The following is an 8,871-nucleotide window of genomic DNA, read 5'->3' on the forward strand; positions in this document are numbered from 1 at the left end:
TATCTATGACTCAGATGTTGGAAAATCATAGCCTATTGAATTACTTTGGGGATTGATTTTAAAAATTTATCTTCTATGAAAAATTAAATTTGGGTCCTACAGTGCTTTTGTGGAGTATTGCTTTTGGAAGATATTATTCTTGAAACTTGTAATTCATTTTACTTTGTTTGTATCTCACTAAACATAAATAAATTTGAGACAAAAATACATTAGTCAATCTGGCAGACATATGAGGCCCATCGCTGTGTGTTCACGATGCCGACAGCAGTGGGGTCTCTCAGTGGAGGCAAAGGGGACAAATGCAGGTATGGGTTTATCTCCTATTGCAAAGTAAACCCCAAAGTGTCTCATCAATCACTCTTTTTTTACAGCTGGATTAATATTTCACCTTTGTAACTTGTAACTTTGTAAGGGCGAACCTAACACCACCTTTTAATTCCTATCACCCACCCTTTATCTAATATAGTTTTTGATTAGGGAAAGCTGAAGAGTACATGCCTTGGGGAAGCTTTTTAAGAGAAGCCTTTAAAAATTATTTTGTAAAGCAAATATTTTTGGATATTATTAGTGTTCTCTTATTTCCTCATTTATGTGTTTAAAATATCTATACTCATGTATTAGATTTTCTTAAGAAGGGGCATAGCTCTGCCTTCGAAATAATTTTCAGTCATATGAGTTTAACTAAGAATCTGTTTATTGTGAAAAAATAATTCTTTCCTTGCTAGATGATAAGCTTCTTGAAGGCCAAGATCGTATCCTAAGGGTCTTTGCTGTGACCTTGTACCATCTAGCACTGGTGTTCGCACAGAAAAGGTGTCTCCCCAGGCTCCGTGTTTGGGTGTGTGTGAGTGAGAGAGTGAGAGAGAGAGGAGGGAGGGAGAGAGAAGGGAAATGGGCCCAGGGAGCTGACTTCTTCATGTAGTTCCATTTGCTAGGTTCTTATCCCAAGTGACTGTTTCTGTGTGCTATACAGAGTAATAACCAGGCTTTGTCTTATATGTTAATTTAAATCGTTGCCTAACAGCATTTTTAAGTGTCCAGAAACAAAGGAAAAAAAGATTAAAATGTTTCAATTTGCAGCTTAAGCTCTTGTAACTTTGTAAAAAGAAATAACATTTCTAAGAAGTTGCATATAAACGACATTGTACTTATACCAGTCTAAAGGTTAATATTGCATATTGTTTTCAATTAGGAATACAATAGATATGGCTGGTGGGTAGGAGAAATGAAGGGAGCCATTGGCTTGGTGCCGAAAGCCTACATAATGGAGATGTATGATATTTGAGAGTCCTGGGTAAGTACATTTTAATCCAATATTCTGTAATAGCTCATATGTTCTCTTGGTCCCTGTATTATGAGTCTTTGCCTTTTGAAAAGTCTTTGTAGTTTTCTGATAGCACAAAGATCATGCTCCCATATCTTCTTCTTTTTAAAAAAATCTGGTTTGATTTTTAAAATAACCTCATAGAATTTACTTTGGAAATAGATTATTTAGATAAAGTCCCTTTGCTAATAACTGGATGTTTTCTCAGACCTTCTCTTCTTGAGTAAAATATCATTCTTTCTGGCCTTTATGAAGAGCTGAATTGACAAAATGTTGAGTAAATACTCATTTTTCCTTGCCTAAAAGTGTATTTTTTTTCTAAGCAGGAAAAATCAACATTTCACCTGAAGAAAAAATTCAAATGCAGCTTTCCTTTTTTGCCTACAGAAAAGGAAGATTCTCCTGCTCGTCTGTAAATGCTTTGGATTTAAAATCAACTTGAGAGCATGAGTGGCAGTTTGTAACCTTTTCGTGTTTTGTTGAACATTTTTCTGTTATTTTATGCATTCATTATAATATTCCTCTGATGTGAAATTAAGTAAAGAATATTAATTAAGTTAGAGACAAGCAGTAAAGTTGTACCTGTTGCTGTTTTGCAAAGACGGAAGTCTAGTTTTTATTTGCTCATTTGATTTGTGTGAAGAATTCAGCCCAATTTTATATGTACCTCCCAGTCACTGCTGCTTTCGGTAATTTCAGTAATTTCTCTTCCTATTGGATGTCAGTGATATTTTAGAGTGTAATATATAATTTCATGGAAATTTTAATTAAATCTATCACGTAAGCTTTTGGTAGATGCTATCTGAAGACCGCGGCTCTGTTCAAACGTTGTAGAGGATCGATCGTGGTGCTGATTTTTTACACAGTGACATGTTTTCATGAAAGAATTTGGACTGATTTTTACCTCGTGTTGAAGAAAGCCACAGGAAAGAAAGAATGACAGAGCCCCCGGGACACATGTGCAGCCCAGAGCCACAGCGTGCGTGAAGCCCCTTATCAGGAACACACAGCCCGCCTTGGAGACGGGCTGGCCAACATTTTCCACCAGAGTTGTGTTTAAATTTAATAAAATAAAAAAATTCATCGGAAAGCCCCTCGTGCCTCATACAGCGGCACAGAGGATCCCCCTGTATTCTCAAAGTGAGAAGGTCTAATGGAGCACTGTCCATCGGTGCCTGCTCATCGCTGTGCTGTTCAGTTCCCACCACAAAACAGTAGGGCTCCAGGGGGCAGTTTGCGCTGTGCTTCTCAGAGCCCTGAGGAGGAAAGGAAGGGCTCCGAGAGGAGAGCCTGGAAGTCATGGTGGGAACAGGTACCAACAGGTGAGTGGGAAGGTGGAGGGAGAACCTGACTTGAGAGGAATGTGCTGGGCTGCCCGAGCAGGCTTTGTGCAGTTATAACCTGACCTTTTCCTGTATGTTTGAAATCAGGGGGGTTGTAAATTCCGACGGGGTATCAGTGTGGCCGTGATATAGATATATATATCTATATATATCTCCCAAAATGTACTGATGATTGGATCATTACAGAGTCACCTAATATTGAATCATTGATTAGTAGCCACTACCTTTGTTGAACTTTCCAGATCTTTGCTTTATAAAGATTCTAGCTGTGAACATACTGATATTTAAACCTCCCTTATTTATAGAAAATTATTTATAAGCAATATTTCAGAACTTACATTTTACCATTGTCGTCTTACTGCTGTGATCATCTGAATTCAAATGTAGTGAAACTGATTTTTTAGTTTTTGGGATTGTGGGTAAACTCTCGTTTATGTAAATTAGACGTTGTCGAGTTAGAGCTTTCAGAAATTAATTTGTGCCCTTGTTTAATCTTGTCCTAATAGAGAGCCATCGGAGTCGATTGAAATCATCTTGGCAAAAGTGAGATGACCGGAGATAAATTTAGCGGTCTGTTTTTCAAAGGCTGAGGGATTGAAAAGCAAAAAGCAGTTATGGGTTTCCCTTGAACGTGTAGTCTACAAGTTTTGGGCTTCTGGTTTGAGTGACGATCTCAGGGCTGGGCCAGTAGGTGGCAGCAGCTTTTCATCGCATACCCAAGCCCTGGGCACCCCCTCCCCCACTCAGGCACAAGCTTGAGCAGAATGTAAAGCATGTAAAAGATTTTTGCCTCCTTTTACAGTTAATCCAGGAGAGGGAGTCCTTTGCCAACTGATGACCAACAATTCCAAGCCAGATAGTCTCTGTGAATGGTGACAATACAGATATAAAGTGTTACTTCTGTCCAGAGCTCCTCTGGCCTTTGTTCTTGTTTAACTTGAACGTAGGTGGGAGATAAGAAAGGAGACAAAAGATTTAAAATGAAAGTGACAGGGAAAATAATCATTACTTTCAACTCACGACTATATTCATTTGGCAAAATCATTTGTATACTACCAGGGAGAAAGTTTTCTTTACACCCTTGACAATATATCACACTCTCTTCAAGATCATAATAATATCATTAATGTGCATTTAAACAACATGGCTTGTTAGAAAATATGCTAATTGCTATGTTCTCATTATGTTTGCTTAGCTTTTATTTGTTTTTCTATGAACAGTTAGAGAGCTAATTTTTTTCAAAGGTGATTGTAAGTCATATTTTATATAGCATTTTGCTTGATTATTTGCTCTGTACTGAATTTGTACTCTGTTGCCATTAGATCTTACAATAATGTTCCACTCTGCAAATTTTTAAGGTTCAAATAAAGTTTAATTGTTTGCAAACTGTTATGATGCTAATAATTCAACAGCCTGCTGTGTTACTAATGAAATTACTTTGTTATGATTAATTTGGAAAATAGTGTGTTGATTGTAGTAATTAAGCACAACAAGGTGAAGTAAATGATTCTAATGCCATCTGGCCTCCAAACTGAATGAAGAAATGAAATAGAGCTGTCATCTGAATTTATTCAAAGAAGTAAGGATAATACAAATGACTTTCATTGCTGTAGGATTTACACTTAACCACAGCTCACTCTGTTCTTTTTTGCCACTTCGTTGCATGTGACACTTTCTCTTATGAAAAACAATGTTGCTTAGCCGAGTAATTGTCTTGAATACTTTATATTATTTGAAGTTGACTATTTTTACCTTGTGTTAATTTAATTACAGATAATTACATAAAGTATCATAGGATCATAGAAAATTACTTTGCAACCATCTGTAAGTGAAATCTATATACGTGGGGGGTGGGTTGCTATTAGTGTACAAACATGTCGTATAGCCTTTCATAAACAGCAGAGATTTCATTCAGTTGTTTCTAAAGTGTTTCCAGTCAAGATTCCCTCACGGTTCTTCTGATTTCTACCTTTCCTGTAATTTCTGCAGTCTGAACTATTGCTACTCACTTGACGGAGGCTGGTGACTTCCAGAGCCGTGATTAAACGCAGACCCCAGAAATGAGTTCTAGAGCAGAGATCCAGATTTACTCTTGAGCCACTGTAAGAAACTGACTTCAGCACACGCGTGGTTTAAAAAAGTTTGAACTTCGTCACTGAGACTGAGTGAAGCATTGTGTAAAATTTCAAATCAAGAAAAGTACTTCTAAATTTCAAATAAATCAGTCGTTTGTATTTCAGTGGAATAGGATTTTAGAGACACAAATTGTATAGAAATCACTTTTCTCTTGAGTTCAAGAGATTGTAGAATATTGAAAAGCAGTCTCCATGGTAAAGAAAGAGGTGGTGGAGAGGAAAACACGATGAAGCCATAGAAGACACAACGTGCTTCAGAGGTTGAAGGAATATAATGAGAATATGGGACATAAAGACATCTGTTAAAATGGCTTAGTTTGTGAGTGAAATCCCAAGTGTTCTAGAACACAGAGAAACAAATCAGTAGTATATTAGACAAATCAGTAGTATATTATTAACTTTGTACAAACTTGACCTACACCGTAATGCATAATTTAAACAGTTAATCCTCTTGGTTGGAAATAAGGGAAGTCTAGACACGCTCAACATTCCCCTTCACCGCCTTACAGTTGAGTTCTACAATTTCTGCTAGAACCCCTGATATATAACATTCTGTGATGAGATAAATACAAAATTATATGATCACAGTAACATGGAGTGACATTTCATTAATGGTTTGAAGGGCTTTTTCTTGTTTTCCCTAGTAGAATCTGCCTTATCATTACATGGACACAAACATAGGATTTATTGCCAGTGGGATACTTCAGAGTATATGGTGTGTGTCCAGTAAATACTTGTTAATTAACTGATTTGGCACCCTACCGTATCTCAAGACCTGAGATTTAAGACGAGAAGGGAAGAGCTTGACTTCTATACCTGGTAGAAAAAAATGTCTTTTTCAGTTAATACATCAGCTTTCTGACCGACATTCTCTTCGTCAAAAGATCAGTCCCTTTTATTGAGTCTCTGAAAGTAGTCCGACTGTCCCCATAGCCCCGTCAACAAGTGGACGGGATTTGATTGGTGGCAACAGTCGAGTGAGATGGAGAATAACGAAGGTGAGCGTGGCGGCTCCTCTCTGTTCTGGCCAGTGTTGTCACTCTTCTAAAGAAGGCACAGGTGACTCAGGCAGCTTGGGGCAAGTGATCTAGTTTCACTTTCCATTACCTTCCAAATCACAGCCGGCTTGAGTTCCACCTGGCCAATGTCAGAGACACCCTCTGATCTTGGAAGTTGCAGCCTTGAATGGATCAAAAAGGAATTTCGAAAGAGTGGGAGGTTTCACAGTTGTTGCCAAATCCAACCATAATTCATTTCCGGGTCTCTTTTTAACCTTTACTCCCTATTTCTTGAAAAGTTGTATTATCGTGTTATCTTGAATGCTTTGACTCCCCAAAGCGAAAGGACCCATCAATACCCATCAATGTGGAGAGCAGTCTGAGTCATACCGGGGCTGGGCTGCACCCTGGAAGGACGGGGAGGAGGTTGGAAGCAAGCAGGGCAAAAGAACCTGTGAATACGTGCCGAGGTATGAAAATATAAAGCGTCTTAAAAGCCCATTTCTTTTTTTTTTTTTTTAAGATTTTATTTATTTATTTGAGAGAGAGAGATCACAAGTAGGCAGAGGCAGGCAGAGAGAGAGGAGGAAGCGGCTCCCTGCTGAGCAAAGAGCCTGATGCGGGGCTCGATCCCAGGACCCTGGGATCATGACGTGAGCCGAAGGCAGAGGCTTTAACCCATTGAGCCACCCAGGCACCCTTCAAAAGCCCATTTCTTTTTTTTTTTCTTTTTTAATTTCTTTTCAACGTAACAGTATTCATTGTTTTTGCACAAAAAAGCCCATTTCTTAAGTGCTTTTCTTGACACTGGAGACTTGGAAAGTGTTTTCCCCGGTTGCTCTCCGCCGTCTTCACTGTTTTATTATCCGTTACTCAGAGAGGTAGGTTGGAACAGCCCTTGTCTCTTTCCCGTTTATTGGCCTCGACTTTGTCATATAGAAAGATCACTCCTGCTAGAGTCAAAGCAGGTGCCACTTTGTAGCCTGAGCAGTGGTTTACCTCTTGTTTGCTCCAAGTGCCACACTGGTGCTCTCCGAGGAGAAAATTAATGACACCAACGTATGCCAATTAAAAATGACTGCTGCAGAGGAGGAAAAAAAATTCCAACAAATGAGCAGATTCCCATACATTGTCTCCTTTCCCCGGCCCCCTCGGGAGTCCATTTAGCAAACCCCGTGTTCTTTAACTCTCACGTCCAATGATGATAACCACGTGACTAGCACTAGCAGTGGCCAACGTTAACTGTTGACTCTTTGTCTCACTCTGCACTTTTCTTCGAATCCTCCTGGCAACTCCAGGAGGTAAGATGTGTTGTTTATTCCCATTTTCCTGACGAGCAAACTGAGACTAAGTAATTTGTCCTGATATCCAGGAATATTAAGTTCCCCAGCCTCCCTCCCTTCGATGCAGCAACATTCTGCTTCCCAGTACTGTGACAGATTCCAACCAAAGGCATAATTCTATCGTTTGCATATAGAAGGCACTCAATAAATTGATGATGGCACCATTCTTATGAAATCGTTCGGAGCACGTGAAAAGCTCACGGATGGATTATCCGACAGCTGAATTCGCCCCACTCAGTAGTCAAAACAGCCCGTGGTGACTGTACCAAATCCAAAGCAGCCAAGCCACCATGAAGAAGAAATGTCAACATAGGAATATTTCTATCCGTGAACTTCCAGTCTGGCTAAAGAGGGTGTCTCTGAGGGCAGCAGAGTCGAGAGAGGACATCAGGCCAGAGGGACACTTCTCTCAGGACTCTTTCTCATTCTCTCCACCACCCCAAAAGTCAAGCCCAAGGCAACTGAGCAGCCAGGAAAGCCCTAGAGTGGTCTGAAAAGCAGCTGCTTCGGTCTCAAATCATTCTTTCTTAGTTGTTGGGGGACATTGGGGGGTAATCTTTTTCTTTTAACGAGTTTAAGGGATTATTATTAACAAACTGTTCAGCCCTTTACAATCAATGAGCAGACTTCCTTATAAAACTTGCAACATTTTGTAACTTTTGCTGGTCTTTCTGGCTCCCAAGTGTGAGGTGTTCTTTCTTGGGCACCTACGAGGTTGTCTTGTATGGGGCTCCATGAAGAACCTCTTCTGTTGCACTTTTGAACAAGTGCTTTTAATGAATATTTTGTATTGCTTGTACTGCTTGGAGGCTAGCAGGGGCGGGGGAATAGGAGGGAGGTCCAGACCGCCGCCCATTCGAGGGCTCTGCCAGGGGAAGGGTCAGGTGCAGCCCTTGGAGAGTCCGCGGCACACCCGGAACTGCTGGCTGTCTCAGAGCCCCAAAGAAGCACGGGGACTGCAGGTCCGTTTCCAAGGGCGAGTGCATGGGACAGACTCTTCTGAAACGTTTCCAGGCTTGCTGATCAGGACATCATGCTTCAGAACGAACAGGGAGCAAAGGACTTTGCATTGTCTTGCTCTCTAGCTGCCCCCCAAGTAGATCCAGTCGGTATAAAATGACCCACCCAGGCGGATAGAGGACTCCTTCCTAATTCCCAGTTCAAACAGACTCGAGGTCTGTAGAGTCTCGGCCACTCCCTGCTTTCCTCTCCTTCCTCCATTTTGCTCCTCTTCCTCAGGCTTTCCCGAGGAGCTAGGTCGTATGAGGCATGAGGTGCAGAATTCTTGCCACTCTATGGAGTTGTTAATAGCACTCGTGCTGTCTGCTTTCTGGGAACCCAGCAAAAGCAGGTCTGTAACTGTGTTGTTTCCCCTGTTGACAGACATCCCGAATTGAAAAATTGACATGGAGCGATCTTGTGTGTGTTGTTATCTATCTGTTGCTTTGTTCAGTCGGTCAGCATATTTATTTTATTCTTTATTATCATCTCAGGGCTTTGCTATTTCTCTTCCTATCTAATTAAATGATTCCATTTTGAATAATTACATTTAAGTGCCAACAGTGTGCTAGGGGCATTTCAAACATAGAATTGTCACAGTCTTTTCCAAGAAGACTCACAGTCTAAATAGACAGGACATAAACTCGGGGAAGGAGAACAGCCCCAGGTAGCCTTACCTTTGTGAAATGCTTAGCAGGTTAAATCATTAGCAGTGTCCTAAGTCATAAA

At 40.4% G+C, this 8,871-nt stretch overlaps 1 protein-coding gene across 3 annotated transcripts in view; it reads left to right on the forward strand.

Moving 5' to 3' along the window:
* The window catches only part of SKAP2 (src kinase associated phosphoprotein 2), a 162,377-nt gene extending 159,960 nt beyond the window's left edge, over positions 1–2,417 (forward strand). The window contains exons 12-13 of one of the 3 annotated variants that reach the window (XM_032872871.1): positions 1,193–1,294; positions 1,648–2,417. In XM_032872871.1, the coding sequence (XP_032728762.1) occupies positions 1,193–1,285 (93 nt within the window). In that variant the 3' untranslated portion in view covers positions 1,286–1,294; positions 1,648–2,417. The remainder of the gene's footprint in view (positions 1–1,192; positions 1,295–1,647) is intronic. The other 2 variants (XM_032872867.1, XM_032872873.1) reach the window with 2 other exon arrangements.
* Positions 2,418–8,871: the final 6,454 nt, after the last annotated feature.

The sequence above is a fragment of the Lontra canadensis genome, unplaced genomic scaffold (genome assembly GCF_010015895.1).
Source record: "Lontra canadensis isolate GAN:19392208 unplaced genomic scaffold, GSC_riverotter_1.0 scaffold2, whole genome shotgun sequence".
Lineage (NCBI taxonomy): Eukaryota > Metazoa > Chordata > Mammalia > Carnivora > Mustelidae > Lontra > Lontra canadensis.